Raw genomic sequence first — 17,783 nt, 5'->3', positions numbered from 1 at the left:
CTCTCTTGCATGTATGCACACACGCCACAAAATGGTACAGTAATGCAGTAATTGTGATACTGGATTAGCAATCTTGAGATGGAGTTTAAATTTCATCATAGCAAATTGAGAAAGTGAATCCAATACAAAAACAAAGTTGCTGGAAAAGCTCAGCAGGTCTGGCAGCATCTGTGGAGGAGAAAACAAAGTTAAAGTTTCGGGTCCAGTGACCCTTCCTCAGAACTGCTGGTGGCTGGGAAAATGTCAGTTTATATGCAGAAAATAGGGAGATGAGTGGGCTAGGGAGTAAACAGTATGATGGAGCCCAAAGAGAGAGAAAGACAGTTGGACAAAGGAATTGCTAACGATCAGGCTGGGAAGGTGAACAGTTGTTAATGGGGACTGTTAGTGACAACAGGGTGTGTAGTGACAGGCTATGTGATAACAAGGCCTGGTGTGTCGGATGGGGGGCTGGGACATGGGAGAGTTTAGGCACTAAAATTATTGAACTCAATATTGAGTCTGGAGGGCTGTAGGGTCCCCAAGCGGAAAATGATGTGTGGTTCCTCCAGCTTGTGCTGGGCTTCACTAGAACACTGTAGCAAGTCAGAGACAGAGATGTTGGCCAGGGAGCAAGGTGGTGCATTGAAGTGGCAGGCAACAGGGAGTCCAGGGCCTTTTAAGCGAGCAGAACGTAGATGCTCTGCAAAGCGGTGGCCAAGTCTATGCTTCATTTCCTCATTGTAGAGGGGGCCACATTGTTAGCAGCGAATGCAGTAGACTAGATTCTTGGAAGTGCAGGTGAAGTGTTACTTCACCTAGAAGGTATGTTTGGGCCCTTGAATATTTGGGAGGGAGGAGGTAAATGCGCAGGAGTTGCACCTTCGCTGGTTACAGGGGAAGGTGCCGTGGGGAGGTGTTGGGGTGAAGAAAGTATGGACCAGGATGTCCCGGAGGGAACGGTCCCTACAGAAAGCGGACAAGGGAGGGGAGGGGAGGGGAATATGTGCCTCGAGGTGGTGGAATTGGCGTCTGATAATCTTCTGGGTGCGGATGTTGGTGGGATGGTAGGTGAGGATAATAGGAAACCTATCACGTTGCAAGAGGGAAGACAAGGGGTGAGGGCAGAAGTGCGGGGGACGGGTCGGACCCGATTGAGGGCCCTGTCGACAACGGAGCTGGGGAATCCTCGGTTGAGGAAGAATGTGGACATTTCGGAGGTTCCCTTGTCGAAGTTGGCCTCATCTGAACATATGCGACGGAGATGGAGGAACTGAGAGAATGGGATGGAGTCTTCACAGGAAGTGGGGTGTGAGGATGTATAGTCCAGGTAGCTGTGAGAGTCAGTGGGTTTGTAATGGATATTAGTAGCCAGTCTATCCCCAGAAATGAAAACAGAAATGTTGAGGAAGGGAACTGGGGAGACAGAGATAGACCAGGTGAAAGTGAGGGCAGGATGGAAATTGGAGGCGAAATTGTTGAAACTTTCCAATTCTCAACACCGATGATATCATCGATGTATCGGAGAAAGAGTTATGGGTGGGGGCCGGAATAGGACTGGAGCAAGGAATGTTCCACTTACCCCACAACGAGACAGGCATAACTAGGGCCCATGCAGGTACCCATGACAAACCCTCTTACCTATACAAAATGAGAGGAGTTGAAAGAGAAATTGTTGAGGGTGAGGGCATGCTCAGCCAAGCGGAGGAGGGTAGTGGTGGGTGGGGATGTTTCACGTGCACATCCTTGGTAAAGAGGAGGTGGCTGGAGCTGGCAAACTGGAAGCTTTGAAACCAGTGTAAAGCATCACATAAATCATGCATGTATGTGGGTAGGATTGGACCAACGGGGAGAAGACTGAGTCAAGGTAGCCCTCCATTCAGGGCAATGTCCTGGTAAATCTCCTCTGCACCTTTTCTAATGCTTCCACATTTTTCCTGTAATGAGGTGAACAGAACTGGCCTTTTGTATAGGTGGAGCATAACTTCACAGCTCTTGAATGCAATCCCTCTATTAATGAAAGCTGTAACTGGCGAAGGTGCAACACCTGTGCATTTACCTGCTCCCTCCCCAGTATCCAAGGGCCCAAACAAACCTTCCACGTGAAGCAACACTTCACCTGCACTTTCAAGAATCTAGTCTACTGCATTCGCTGCTCACAATATGGTCTCCTCTACACTGGGGAAATGAAGCGTAGACTTGGCGACCGCTTTGCAGAGCAACTACATCCTGCTCGCAAAATAGACCCTGAAGTACCTATTGCCTGCCACTTCAATGCACCACCTTGCTCCCTGGTCAACATCTGTGTCTCCGACTTGCTAGAGTGTTACAGTGAAGCCCAGCGCAAGCTGGAGGAACACTTCATCTTCCACTTGGGGGCCTACTGCCCCGGATTCAATATTGAGTTCAATAATTTTAGGACCTAAACTCTCCCAAGAGCCTTGGTTTAACATCTTACCTGAAAGATACACTTCCAATGAAGCATCATTCCCTTGCTTCTATATCCAAGTCTTAATCTGGATAATATATTCAAATAACTGGATTGGAGCTTAAATCCATACTTTCTGACTGAAAAGGTGATAATGATGTTGGTAACCATAGTTGGCACATTGCTGTTCAAGGAAGCTATAGCTGTGGGTCTCGGGTCCCAGATGATGGACAAATATTCAGTATTTTATAGAATTGGGAAATCTTAATGTTCAATTATTTGCTAGCTATTAAGAAATTAAGATATTCGTTCTGCTAAATGGAACAGCAATTGCTTCTTTGCTTTAACTGTTGGCATGAAATTGATCAATGTAACATTTTAGGAGAGAAATGTAGAGCAATCAAGAGCTGTAGTCCCCTTGACAGTCAGTGCCAACTCTTTAACAGAAGTAAGCTTGTAACAAATAGCACAGTCCTGTAACTGCTTTTCTCCTGAATCATAATCCAAAAAAATGGTACTCTACAATCACTGTCAGTTACATTCACACATAAAGTAAGTGCAACATCTCACACATTGCTTAAAAAGTGTCTTGAAAGTGGATTCAGGCATCAGGCATATTGCTATAAAAAGGTTGGGGCTAATGTTAATTAAAAACAAATGTTTATTCAAACAAGTCATTTCCTTTACTGGAGTCTTCACAGCACAGAACAAAAACAAACTGTGGATACTGAAAATCAGAAGTTGCCGGAAAAACTCAGTAGGTCTGGTAGTATCTATGAAGAGAATGCAGTATCAAATTCTCAGGTCCAATGACCAGTCTTCAGAACTGGTTGAGTTTTTACATTAATTTCTGATTTTATTCAGAGGTCAGGTCTGGAAACAGCTTATTCAAGGTGATGTAAAAAATGTTCTGCCTATCTGAATCTGGGTGGTAACAAAGAAATGAGGAGCTAAAGAAGAAATGAAAATGCTAGTATATCTAAGTGACACAGCTACACAGATTTGAGGCTATTAAGGTTACCAATAGGTCTACCTGAGGTGATCGACACTTCTGAACTCTTTCAACAAAGGTATTGCTGAAATTGTTCAAAAATTGAGGGTGTTTCTTTACAAAATAAAGATTTATTGAACAACTTAGGTAGTGTTTTGATGCTGAAATCCTTGATCATCAGTTTTCTGTTCACCATTCTTGCTTAATTACAGTTCTTTACTGACTTTTGTGCATGTGTATAGCTAGGAAATGGGGTGGCAAGAGGGACATAAAGAGATAAAGATAGATGGCAGGAGTTAAGATTGATATTGCAACCAATTAACAAATGATTGATAGCACATGACTTCATTATCTGACTTATTTGATAATCAGTAAGAAAAGGGTTCATTTATTCATTCAGTACCTTGTGCATTCGTGATGGGCAGTTGTCACCAGCAAATGCGAATATGGATTACAAAAAACTAAATGAACACTAGTGTCTTCATGATACGGTTGTGCGAGAATTGTCTAAAATATTAAAAGTGATCAGCAATAACAATAAGATCTCAGTTATTTCTAACATTATGGTCTATTTCTACTAACCATGGTAGCTGCATCATTATGTTGGTCGCTTTTCAGAAGAATTGCACACTGATGCTGACAGGCATCAATATCATCTTGAGCAAGGTAAAGCTGCGCAAGTTCTAGCATTACCTGCCACAGAAAACAATAAGAATGCCACATAAAATAACAGTACAAGATATCTGGCAGACAATTACATATTATTCCACAACAATGTAAGACTCTGACTCATTTGGATAACTGAGGAAACAGTGTTACAAATTGTTTTTTGAATACATATGAACATTCAGGAATTCTTTTAATGAAATTCAAGATATTATCACCATTACTAAATAGTTTAGACAGGCTAGTAAATATCAGTGATATGTTAATGTCAGATGCATACATCTACACATATTACAGTACCTACAACAGAAATGATTTTCTATTAGGATTGTTGAATTTTGCAACGATAGTTGTAAAATTGTGTGTCATTTGGAAATTCGGACGTAAATCAAACATGAATTTTTGGAAATTGACAGTTGCTATCCATCTTTTGACAGATTTTTAAAAAAAACAGACAGAAAGGTTTAATTTCAGATGACGTGGCTTGATTTTCAAATTCACTTGTGAGCTTAAAGACACCATCATCTCAAATAACCAACTTCTTCACTTGCAAAATTTCCAATATATTCCTTGAAATTTTAGTTTGAAATCTCACTTCATTCTCAGGCGTTGAGTAGGAAAAGATTACCCATACAACTGTCCTAAGAGACAGCCTTTCAGTCAGAGCCAAAAGCAGGAAGCAGTCATTTGCAGCTGAGCATGTGTCTTTCATTTTTAAAATATATTTCTAGGGTCTTACAACACTTTCAGTTGAGTTTATAGGACACCATGGTTCCTGCACACACATCAACATCCCTGATACTAAACCTGTGACAATTTACTGCTGGAGCAGCATTAATTGCTTTTGAGCAAAACTTCAGTCTCGACTTTGTGATGAAATATGGCTTTAGCGAGCTGTCCTTTGGCTGGTGTAAAATGCAAAGCTTGTAATAACAGAAAGAAATTTGCTTCCAGACCCATCACTTTTTCAATTTGTATTATTGCATGGAATAATCAAACATGGAATGCTTTCACAGGCAGTTTCATTTTAGTGGTTTCAGGCAGGATAAGTAACAATTTTTTATGGCAGATTAAAAAAAGGGGGGAAAGACAGACAAAGGTAGTGATCATATGGGAAGTGAAACAAACAGAGAAGTAAACCTGCATAGCTGTCTAACTCAGCAGTGAATCTGCACAGCTGACTGCCTCTGTTACTTACTTTCAAATATCTCTGGATATCTGAGTTCATCTAGGAAAAATAAACAAACAGCAAAATTCACAGCTGACTTTGGAGAAACCGATGTGGTAGCTAAGTGTACAGTTTCAAAGTGCAACTTACTAACTTTTTTGTAAATCTATAATAGTGAGTAGGGTGGGCATTTTTATTATATGTTTTTATAGAGATCTGTCTCTTGATTAAACTTTAAAAATATGAAATATAGGTACTAAGTTGGCCTGGAGCAATGTTTTCAGAGCAGTAAGACTGGGCTTTTTTCTGGGTCTGTACATTGTTAAGGTGGAAAGATGGTCTTTAGTAGAGTAATGTGCTCTTCCTTTTGGATGTGAGAGATTAGGGAGCATTTCCATGTTACAGTTGATATGTCTGCCAGAAGTGTATTTGGTTGCAAATCCTATTGGATCACACGGCTAAGTTGGAGTAGCAGTTACAGGCAATGAGGAATTTATAGGAGCTAGGGGCTGCAGGAAGGGAGAAAAACTGCAGATACAGTCAAGTAGATGTGTTACCTCCAGGAAAGGTAGGAGAGGAAGGCAGGTAGTGCAGAAGTGTCCTGTGGCTATCCCCATCTCAAAACAAGTATACTGTTTGGAAAATGTAGGACTAATGGTGTCTCAGGGAATGTAGGAATGTCAGCCAGGTTGCTGGTACCGAGACTGCCTCTAATGTAATGAGGGGTACGTCAGGGTCCAAGGGCACTCTCTAGTCAGAGGCAGAGATAGATATTTCTGCAGCTGACAGCAAGTCATCAGAAATTTGGCATGCTCATAAGGTCCCTCACCAACTTTTACAGAAGCACTGTTGAAAGCATGCTGTCCAGGTACATAATGGTCTGGTAATGACAAGTGCTCTGTCCAGCACCATAGGAAACTACAAAATGTTGTGTGCGCAGCCCAGACCATCACAGAAGCCAACCTTCCATCCATGGACTCCACTTACACAGTTCGCTGCCACAGAAAGGCTGCCAACATCATTAAAGATCCATCACACCCCAGTAATGATCTCCTACAACTTCTTCCATGAGGCAAAAGATACAGAAGCCTGAATACATGCACAAGTAGGTCCAGGAACAGCTTCTTCCTGGCTGTTAACAGACTGATGAATGGACTCTCTCACCTCAAATGACGCTGATCTTGCTAACGTTGATCTCATCTAGCATATAACCTGTGCAATGTAACCTGTTTGCATCTACGTCTTTTTGATCTGTATATCCTTCGCTTACGATGATCTGCCTGTACCACTTGTAAACTAAGCTTTTCACAGTATTTCAGTACCACAAAATAATAAATAAATCAAATCACATAAACATGGCTCAGGAGTGGACAGGATTGGCAGCTTAACCGGGATGTTGCCTGGTATGGAGGGTGCTAGCTATGAAGGGAGGTTGAGTAGATAAGGATTATTGACATTATAAAGACAGAGGTTGAGTGGGGACCTGATTGAGGTCTACAAAATCATGAGAGGTACAGACAGGGTGAATGGCAAGAAGCTTTTTTCCCCCAGAGTGGGGGTCTAAATTACTAAGGGTCACGATTTCAAGGTGAGAGGGGAAAAGTTTAAGGGGGATGTGTGTGGAAAGTTCTTGACGCAGATGGTGGTGGGTGCCTGGAACACGTTGCCAGCAAAGGTGGTAGAGGCGGGCACCATAGCTTCATTTAAGATGTCATTAAGGGCAGGGAGCAGAGGGATACAGATCCTTGGAAAACAGGCGGCAGGTTTAGATAGAGGATCTGGATCGGCGCAGGCTTGGATGGCTGAAGGGCTCGTTCCTGCGCTGTAATTTTATTTGTTCTTTGTTCTTTAATACTCTGGGTATGGATGCGATAGGAAGGATAGAAAGAGGGGCAAGACAGGAGGGTGGGTGGCATTTTTGATGAGGGATAACATTACAGCTGTACTTAAGGCAGATATTCCTGGGAATACATCCAGGGAGGTTATTTGGATGGAGCTGAGAAATAAGAAAGGGACGATCATCTTACTGTGATTGTACTATAGACACCCCAGTCGTCAGCAGGAAATTGAGAAACAAGTTTGTAATGAGATCTTGGTTATCAGTAAGAATAAGGTGGTTATGGTAGGGGATTTAAACTTTCCAAACACAGACTGGCACTGCCATAGTTCATAGTGTTAAAGGGTTGGATGGAGAGGAATTTCTTAAATGTGTACAAGAAAATTTTCTGATTCAGTATGTGGATGTACCAACGACAGAACATGCAAAACTTGACCAACTCTTGGGAAATATGGCAGGGTAGGTAGCTGAAGTGTCAAAAGGGGAGCACTTTGGGGCTAGCGGCCACAATTCTATTAGTTTCAAAATAGTGATGGAAAAGGATACACCAGCTCTTAAAATTTAAGTTCTAAATTGGAGCAAGGTCAATTTTGACAGTATTAGGCAAGAAACTTTTAAAAGTTGATTGGACGTGGATGTTTTCAGGTAACGGGATACGCTGGAAAATTGCCAACCTTCAAAAATGAATTAACAAGGTTCCAGAGAATGGAATTGTGAAATTGCTGGAAAAGCTCAGCAGGTCTGGCGGCATCTGTGAAGAAAAAAATCAGAGTTAATGTTTCTGGTCCATTGACCCTTCCTTAAAACTGCTCTTTTGGTTTTTATTCCAGAAAAAGTGTGTTCCTGTTAGGGTGAAGGGCTAGTTGGTAGGTGTAGGGAATGCTGGATGACTACAGAAATTGAGGCTTTGGTCAATAATAATAATAATAGCAGTAAGCATATGTCAGGCACAGACAGCAGAGATCAAGTGAATCCCTAGAAGAGTATAAAGACAGTAGGACTATACTCAAGAGGGGAATCAAGACAGCAAAAAGGGGACATGAAATAGCTTTGACAAATAAGGTTAAGGAGAATGCAAAGGGATTCTACAGATACATAAAGGATAAAAGAGGAACAAAGGAGAGAATCAGCTAAAGATCAGCAAGGGCGCCAATGCGTGGAACTGCAGGGAATGGGGAAATACTAAACAAGTATTTTACATTGTCTTTACTGTGAAGGAGGATAAGGTAGAGAACATGGGGAAATAAATTGCGACATCTTCAAAATTGTCCATATTACAGAGGTAATGGTTTTCAATGTCTTAAAATGCATGAAGGTGGATAAATCCATGGGACCTTTTCAGGTGCACCCTAGAACTCTGTGGGAAGCTAGGGAAGTGACTGCTGAGCCCCTTGCTGAGGTATTTGTATCATCAATAGAACATAGAACATAGAACATTACAGCACAGTACAGGCCTTTCGGCCCTCGATGTTGTGCTGACCTGTCATACCAATCTGAAGCCCATCTAACCTACACTATTCCATGTATGTCCATATGCTTGTCCAATGATGACTTAAATGTACTTAAAGTTGGCGAATCTACTACCATTGCAGGGAAAGCGTTCCATTCCCTTACTACTCTCTGAGTAAAGAAACTACCTCTGACGTCTGTCCTATATCTTTCACCCCTCAATTTAAAGCTATGTCCCCTTGTGCTCGCCATCACCATCCGAGGAAAAAGGCTGTCCCTATCCACCCTATCTAACCCTCTGATTATTTTATATGTCTCAATTAAGTCACCGCTCAACCTTCTTCTCTCTAACGAAAACAGCCTCAAGTCCCTCAGCCTTTCCTCGTAAGACCTTCCCTCCATACCAGGCAACAACCTAGTAAATCTCCTCTGCACCCTTTCCAAAGCTTCCACATACTTCTTATAATGTGGTGACCAGAACTGTACGCAATACTCCAAGTGCGGCAGCACCAGAGTTTTGTACAGCTGCAGCATAACCTCTTGGCTCCAGAACTCAATCCCTCTAATAATAAAAGCTAAAACACTGTATGCCTTCATAACAGCCCTGTCAACCTGGGTGGCAACTTTCAAGGATCTGTGTACATGGACACCGAGATCTCTCTGCTCATCTACACTACCAAGAATCTTACCATTAGCCCAGTACTTTGCATTCCGGTTACTCCTAGCAAAGTGCATCACCTCACACTTGTCTGCATTAAACTCCATTTGCCACCTCTCAGCCCAGCTCTGCAGCTCATCTATGTCTTTCTGCAACCTACAGCATCCTTCGTCACTATCCACAACTCCACCAACCTTACTGTCGTCTGCAAATTTACTAACCCATCCTTCTACGCCCTCATCCAGGTCATTTATAAAACCGACCCTTGCGGTACACCACTAGTAACTGGTCTCCAGGATGAACATTTCCCATCAACTACCACCCTCTGTCTTCTTTCAGCAAGCCAATTTCTGATCCAAAAACTGCTATATCTCCCACAATCCCATTCCTAAGCATTTTGTACAATAGCCTACTGCGGGGAACCTTATCGAACGCCTTGCTGAAATCCATATACACCACATGAACCAGTTTACTCTCATCTACCTGTTTGGTCACCTTCTCAAAGAACTCAATAAGGTTTGTGAGGCACGACCTACCCTTCACAAAACTGTGCTGACTATCCCCAATCAATTTATTCTTTTCGAGATGATTATAAATCCTATCTCTTATAACCTCTTCCAACACTTTACCAACAACTGAGGTAAGGCTCACTGGTCTATAATTACCAGGGTTGTCTCTATTCCCCTTCTTGAACAGGGGAACCACATTTGCTATCCTCCAGTCATCTGGCACTATTCCTGTATACAATGACGAGTTAAAGATCAATGCCAAAGGCTCGGCAATCTCCTCCCTGGTTTCCCAGAGGATCCTAGGATAAATCCCATCTGGACCAGGGGATTTATCTATCTTCACACTCTGTCGGATTTCTGACCTCTTCCTTGTGAGCCTCAATCCCACCTAGTCTAGTATCCTGTATCTCAGTATTCTCCTCGACAACATTGTCGTTTTCTAGAGTGAATACTGTCGAAAAATATTCATTTAGTGCTTCCCCTATCTCCTCTGACTCCACACACAACTTCCCATTACTATCCTTGATTGGCCCTAATCTTACTTTCGTCATTCTTTTATTCTTTAAATACCAATAGAAAGCCTTCGGGTTTACCCTGATCCTATCCGCCAACAACTTCTCATGTCTCCTCCTGGCTCTTCTGAGCTCTCTCTTTCAGTCTTTCCTGGCTACCTCGTAGCCCTCAAGCGCCCTAACTGAGCCTTCACATCTCATCCTAACATAAGCCTTCTTCTTCCTCTTGATCAGAGATTCCACTTCCTTCGTAAACCACGGCTCCCGCAGTCTACAGCTTCCTCCCTGCCTGACAGGTACATACTTATCTAGGACACACAGGAGCTTTTCCTTGAATAGGCTCCACATTTCTAATGTGCCCATCCCCTGCAGTTTCCTTCCCCAACCTATGCTCCCTAAATCTTGCCCAATCTCATCGTAATTGTCTTTCCCCCAGCTATAACTCTTGCCCAGTGGTCCCTTTCCATCACTAAAGTAAACATAACAGAATTGTGATCACTATCACCAAAGTGCTCACCTACTTCCAAATCTAAACACCTGGCCGGGCTCATTACCCAGTACCAAATCTAATGTGGCTTTGCCCCTTGTTGGCCTAACTACATACGGTGTCAGGAAGCCCTCCTGCACACACTGGACAAAAACTGACCCATCTATAGTACTCAAACTATAGTGTTCCCAGTCAATATTTGGAAAGTTGAAGCCCCCATGACAACTACCCTGTCTCTCTCACTCCTATCGAGAATCATCTTTGCTATCCTTTCCTCTACATCTCTGGAACTATTTGGAGGCCTACAGAAAACTCCCAACAGGGTGACCTCTCCTTTCCTGTTTCTAACCTCAGCCCATACTACCTCAGTTGACGAGTCCCCAAACGTCCTTTCAGCAACTGTAATACTGTCCTTGACCAACAATGCCAAACCCCCTCCCCCACCCCGTTTTACCATCTTCTCTATTCTTACTGAAACATCTAAATCCCGGAACCTGCAACAACCATTCTTGTCCCTGCTCTCTCCATGTCTCCGAAATGGCCACAACATCGAAGTCCCAGGTACTAACCCATGCTGCAAGTTCACCCACCTTATTCCGGACGCTCCTGACGTTCAAGTAGACACACTTCAAACCAACTTCTTGCTTGCCGGTGCCATCTTGCATCCCTGAAACTTTATTTCGTACCTAGCCATAGGTAAAATGCTAGAAGGCTGGCTAACATGGTGCCACTATTTAAGAAAGGTGGTAAGGAAAAGCCAGGAACTATGGACCAGTGAACCCAACATCGTGATGGCTAGTTGTTGGAGGGAATCCTAAGGAAAAGGATTTAAATGTATTTGGAAAGGGAAGGACAGATTAGAGAAAGCCAACAGAGCTCTATGCATGGGAAATTGTGTCTCATTGACTTGATGAAATTTTTTGAAGTAACAAAGAGGATTGAAGAGGGCAGACAGGTCGGCGTGATCTACATGGAATTCAGTAAGGTGGTCAACAAGATTCCTCATGGTAGACTGGTTAGCAAGGTTAGATCACGTGCAATACAGGAAAAACTAGCCATTTGATTACAGAACTGGCTTGATAGTAGAAAACAGAGAGTAGTGGTAGAGATAATAAAATGTGAGGCTGGATGAACACAGCAGGCCAAGCAGTAGTGGTAGAGAGTTACTTTTCAAAGGTGGGGGCTTGTGACCAGCAGTGTGCCACAAGATTCAGTATTGGGTTCCACTGTTTTTTATCATTTATAGAAATGATTTGGGTGTGAACATAGGAGGTATGGTTAGTACGTTTGCCGATTACACCAAAATTGGAGGTGTAGTGGACAGTGAAGAAAGTTCCGTCAGAGAACAATGGAATTTTTATCAGATGGGCCGATGAGCCGAGAAGTGACAGACAGGATTTAAACTTAGCCAAATGAGAGGTGCTGCATTTTAGAAAGGCAAATCAGGCCAGGATATACACTTAATGGTTAGGTCCAAGGGAGTGTTGCTAAACAAAGTGACATTGGAGTGCAGGTTCAAAGTTCCTTGAAAGTGGAGCCACAGGTAGACAGGATAGCGAAGGAGACATTTGGTATGCTTGCCTTTATCAGTAGGTGCGTTGAGTATAGGACTTGGCAAGTCATGTTGCAGCTGTACAGGACATTGGTTAGGCCACTTTTGAAATCCTGCATGCAATTCTGGTCTCCCTGTTATAGTAAGGATGTTGTGAAACTTGAAAAAGGGTTCAGAAAGGATTTACAAGGATGCTGCCAAGGTTGGAGAATTTGAGCTTTAGGGAGAAACTGAATAGGCTCGGGCTTTTTTCCTGAATCATAAGAGACTCGGTGGTGGCCTTAAATAAGTTTATAAAATTGAGGGGCAAAGAAAGGGTGAACAGTAAAGGTCATTTCCTTGGGGTGGGGGAGTCTGAAACTTGAGGGCAAAGGTTTAAAGGTGAGGGGGGAAATATTTAAATGGGTCCTCAGAGGCAACTTTTTAACACAGAGAGTGGTGTGTGCATGGAATGAGCTGCCAGAGGAAGTGGTGGAGGCTTGTATGATTACAACATTTAAAAATACAACATTTTATCTGGATGAGTATAAGAATAGGAAAGGTTTAGAGGGATATGGGCCAAAAACTGGAAAATGGGGCTAGATTTATCTGGGATGTCTGGTCCACCTGGACAAGTTAGACCAAAGGGTCTGTTTCCATGCTGTACAGCTCTATGACTTTAGGCTCTCTAAATATCTACTAAAGTAGTATTCAACCTAATTCTCACATCCCAAAAGATCTGTGCAAACATATACATTCTTCGGTCGCGAAATGAAGCCATAGTTTAGAATTTTTAGACGTCACCACATATAATAAATTAGCAACTGCAAACTAACCTTATGGTTATTCTCAAAATAGACAAGTGCCTCCTTGTAGAACTTAATTGCCTTTTCATAGTCTCGCTGGTCTGCAGCATGCTTTGCTATTTCAGCACAGATCTCTGCTGCAAGTTGTTTCTGGTGTGGAACTGTATCAGCCTGTTCTATTTGAACTCGTTTTAACACCTGAGCCTGGACCTCTCTTGCCTGTTCAGAAAGTGAAAGAATAAAAAAATGACTAACAACTGGCAGAATATTAACATGACATGAAATAAACCGATAATGTCTATCGGATGCATATAATACAGAGATGTGTTCACATTTTAATTGCTAAACATATGCATTGTGATACAAATGGGTTATTACAAAATGACACTTTTTCACACAAGGGTGTACTTCAACATTACATTAATAAATAATTGCAATTTGAAGCAGATTTTATGCTGTCATATTTTTCCAAAGTCTTTCCACCAAGCAAGCTGTCAAGCAAATGTAATAAAAAGGAATATTAAATATAAATAATAATAACAACACGTACATAGTATGGAGAACAGAACAGATGCAATATATTTGGGTTTCCAAATGCATTCAATGAAAGACCACACATATGACATGGATATAGGATTGGCTAATTAATTTGGGAGAAAGGATGCATTTTTAGACAGCAATATGTAAGTAATAGAGTGACAATGGGTAAGTGCTGGTGTCCCATTTATTTATAACACAGAACTATGACTTGGATGACAGAAGTTAATGTACTACTGCCCAGTGTGCAGAGGACACAAAAACATATGGGAAAGCATGTACTGAGGATGACACAGACTCAAGGGCTGAATGGTCTACTTTTGCTCCTATATATTATGGCCTAATTCTTAACATGAACAACTGTTTGGGAAATACTTCTTAAGATTCTGGAACATTTGTATAACCAAATAAAGGTTCATGTACAGAGATAATGGGAACTGCAGATGCTGGAGAATCCAAGGTAACAAAGTGTGAAGCTGGATGAACACAGCAGGCCAAGCAGCATCTCAGGAGCACAAAAGCTTGGCCAAGCAGCATCTCAGGAGCACTAAAGCATGGCCAAGAAGCATCTCAGGAGCACAAAAGCTTGGCCAAGCAGCATCTCAGGAGCACAAAAGCTTTTGCGCTCCTGAGACGCTGCTTGGCCTGCTGTGTTCATCCAGCTTCACACTTTGTTATCAAAGATTCATGTACACTCATTAATAGAACAAATAGCAGAATCACAATAAAAAAGGAAAAAGCCAAAAATAAATCCAAAGCCAAGAATGAGGATAGCCAAGAATGCCAGCTAAAAATATATGACTATAAGAAATCCTTATTTAAATTTCATGTTGGAGAACTATTTTCTGCAGATTAGTTTAAAATATATTAAGACATTAGGGAGACTTTACTCAAGTGGACTTGAACACTGAACTCTGCTTGACTAATTGGAAATTTGTAGGGATACTTAAAAACTTTACTTCATTTTGCGTGAAACAGAATGATGATAGAAAACAGATAAATGGTGAAATTGGTAAAAATGAAAGCAGAAATTCAAAAAATGACAAAGTATAGTGTCACTGAAATTAGTTACGCTGAGAAGACAAATAGTAGAATCTGATGGGATACAACAGGGCCTGGAAGGAAACTTGGAAAAAATAATAGTGGAGGCCCCAGAAACTACATTTCAGCATTCGATGTACAATGGATATGTGCCAGACGCCTAAAGCAGGGCCAACGTAATAAGCATTTTTACAAAGAGAATCAAAGGGAATAACAGGTCTGTCAACTTAACAAGGTAAAAGGGGAAAAGAAAAATCAAAATCTATGCCTATGATTTCACAAAAATCTATAACTAAAAATAATTAAAAGTAGGTAGTATATACTCCAGAAAGGAAGACTGCATTTAACAATCATAAAGGAGTCGTTTGAGAAGGTGACGAGTATGATCAATCGGGGGAAAATACAGTTAATGCAGTGTATTCTCAAAGTCTTTGACAAAGCACCACACAGCAGACTGACAAAGATTACAGGGTCAAAAATTTGAGTAAATGAAACAAAACAGAAGTGTAATGCCTAATGTTCACTCATTTACTTCATAAGAGAAACAGTGGATAGAATTCAACAGTGGCACTCACTTTTAAAATCTACAATGAAGTCAGTGAGGAAAAAGTACAAAAATGGCAGAAGAAAATGATATAAATAAGTTTTTTAAAGTCAAGAAGATAGAGCATTGAATGTAGAAAACTTCTTTTCTACCAGAAAATGACAAATAGACTATATGATTAGAGCTCAAGGTTAAGAGCTGCTATCAAGCACCACATAATCACTTAGCTGAAAGAGACATCAAACAAATGGATAACAAAGTGTGTAGCCGAGTGAACACAGCAGGCCAAGCAGCATCTCAGGAGCACATAAGTTGACGTTTCGGGCCTAGACTCTGATGAAGGGTCTAGGCCCGAAATGTCAGCTTTTGTGCTCCTGAGATGCTGCTTGGCCTGCTGTGTTCATCGAGCTCCACACTTTGTCATCTTGGATTCTCCAGGATCTGCAGTTCCCATTATCCCTGATCAAACAAATGGCGATTCCTGACTAATTACAGTAAATAAATGAGCCAACTAAACAGCACAAGTAACTAAAAATTGCCCGAGTAGGCCTGTGATAATGGGGCGTAAATCTTGATAGTGTGAATCCCCTTTTGTCACTCTTACCTGGATTATACTATACACCAGTAATATCTGTCAAATGCTTATTAAACATTCTACATTAAGCAGTTTCAGAGATAGTAGGAAGGCTGATGTTTTGGGACTATACCCTTCAGAAGAAGTGTCAGCCTTCCTGCTCCTCTGATGCTGCTTGGCCTGCTGTGTTCATCCAGCTCTACACCTTGTTATTTCTACATTAAGCAGTGTTGTGATAGTTAAAATTATAATGTATTTCACTAAACATTGAAAAAAAAGAAATCACTCCTTCTGGCAGAAGCACTAGCAGCTGAGGACACAGTTTAATGTAATTTTACAATTGAAAAGTAGGTGGGTGAAGAGACAGATTTTCCACATTAATTTACAGTGATTTGGATTGCACTGAAAAATTGGGCAAAGTCAGCAGTCGTACGACATTATATTATAGGTTTTTTTGAAATCACAAACTTTTGAAGTGCAGCCCCTTCAACAGGTGAATTGTGAGAGAAGAGCACGCAGTCACAGAATTCGTAGGCAGAGAGATCAATAGATCACACAACTGGTGTGAGTGGAGCATCAAATAATAAGTCTCTGCAGGTAACCAAGGATGTTAAATGGTGTGAGTAAAGGGTCAACATGAGAAGCAGCAACCTACAGTCCGATGAATTGAGGCGGAGAGATTATTACAAAAACTTTAAAATGAGGTGGTGCTGGAGACAAACCAAACGACTGGAATAACATGCTGACGTTTCGGATTTTCTGATGAAGGATCTAGGCCCGAAACGTCAGCTTTTGTGCTCCTAAGATACTGCTTGGCCTGCTGTGTTATTCCAGCTCTATACTTTGTTATCTCGGATTTTCCAGCTCCTGCAGTTCCCATTGTCTCTGACTGGTATAACATGGTAAGTTTAAGAGTCGCATGTTGAGGGTCTTAGCAAAGTAATATGTAATCCAAAACCGTCCAAACTAATTAAGGTAACGAAATCATAACAATTTGTCAAGGAGATGGTGTCAAAACAGGACAGTAAGGAAGGTTTTACAGATTCAGAACAGTGTGGTGGGGTCACAGGTAGCACAACATGAACAGCAAATCATGGTTCTGGCCATAATCATGGGTACAGAACTTGTCTGTCATTTTCCGCTCAAATAATTTCAAATAAACCTCTTCCATTGTAACCTGGTGTCATGTGACTTCTGACTGTCCACCCCAGCCCAACACCAGCACCTCCACGTCATGAAAGATTGGGGAAAAGTAGATTTAATAGTAACTATCAAAAGTGAATTCGAAAAGTATAAGAAAAGAACACATGAGGCAAGTGATAAGATCTTCAAAGAAAAAGCAAAATAGGCACAATAGATCAATGGGTCTCCAATTGTGCTGCATAATCCAATGATATCTACCAGAATTACAATGTAAAAAAAATTAGCTATTGTGCGTACAAGCAATATTTTCATGGTTAATTTTAGTGGGGACATTGTGCATTCTAATGATGCATTCTAAATTGAGCAAAGCAAAATTATGATATTAATTTCAATGCACAGACTGGCTTTACAGGTTTTTTTGAAAACTGAAACTTATGAAAGCATAATTTACCATTCAATACTCAAACAAACAATAAAGTGAAAGTCTATTCACCCTCTGCAATGCAAGGATGGCATCATCTATCTTCTCTTTCTTACTATATATTTTTGCCAGAAGCATTAAATATCGTGCATCTTCCATCAAAGCTTGAAGATCACTTACTGTAAAAAATTGAAAATTTGAATTTATGTAAAAAAGTCCATTTTTTAAAATTGCATGAATAGAGATAACTTGTGTACTGTAAATTTTATTCAATGTTATTTATTCCACGTTCCTTCATGATTTTTCCTTTTTTTACACCACCTACTTAGCCTATTTGAAAGAGAACTATCTTTCTCGACAGTTTCTATTTTTGTACGATACAGCAACAAATCATCAAAAAGAATATCATGAACACAACAGGTTATTCATTACTTATTAGTTATTACTGTCTAATAAATGAACTGCTTGTTAATCTGGCATTTTATCTAAATTATGGGATGGC

At 41.1% G+C, this 17,783-nt stretch overlaps 1 protein-coding gene across 3 annotated transcripts in view; it reads right to left on the bottom strand.

Moving 5' to 3' along the window:
• The window catches only part of ttc21b (tetratricopeptide repeat domain 21B), a 100,944-nt gene that overhangs the window by 32,934 nt on the left and 50,227 nt on the right, over positions 1–17,783 (bottom strand). For all 3 annotated transcript variants that reach the window (XM_048534597.2, XM_048534595.2, XM_048534594.2), the window contains exons 19-21: positions 17,354–17,460; positions 13,052–13,240; positions 3,981–4,091 (exon numbers count right to left, since the gene is read on the bottom strand). In XM_048534597.2, the coding sequence (XP_048390554.1) occupies positions 3,981–4,091; positions 13,052–13,240; positions 17,354–17,460 (407 nt within the window). The remainder of the gene's footprint in view (positions 1–3,980; positions 4,092–13,051; positions 13,241–17,353; positions 17,461–17,783) is intronic.

Source organism: Stegostoma tigrinum, chromosome 7 (assembly GCF_030684315.1).
Source record: "Stegostoma tigrinum isolate sSteTig4 chromosome 7, sSteTig4.hap1, whole genome shotgun sequence".
NCBI classification, from domain to species: domain Eukaryota; kingdom Metazoa; phylum Chordata; class Chondrichthyes; order Orectolobiformes; family Stegostomatidae; genus Stegostoma; species Stegostoma tigrinum.
The sequence above is the reverse complement of the archived record's forward strand: the minus strand, read 5'-3'. Positions and strand labels throughout refer to the sequence as shown.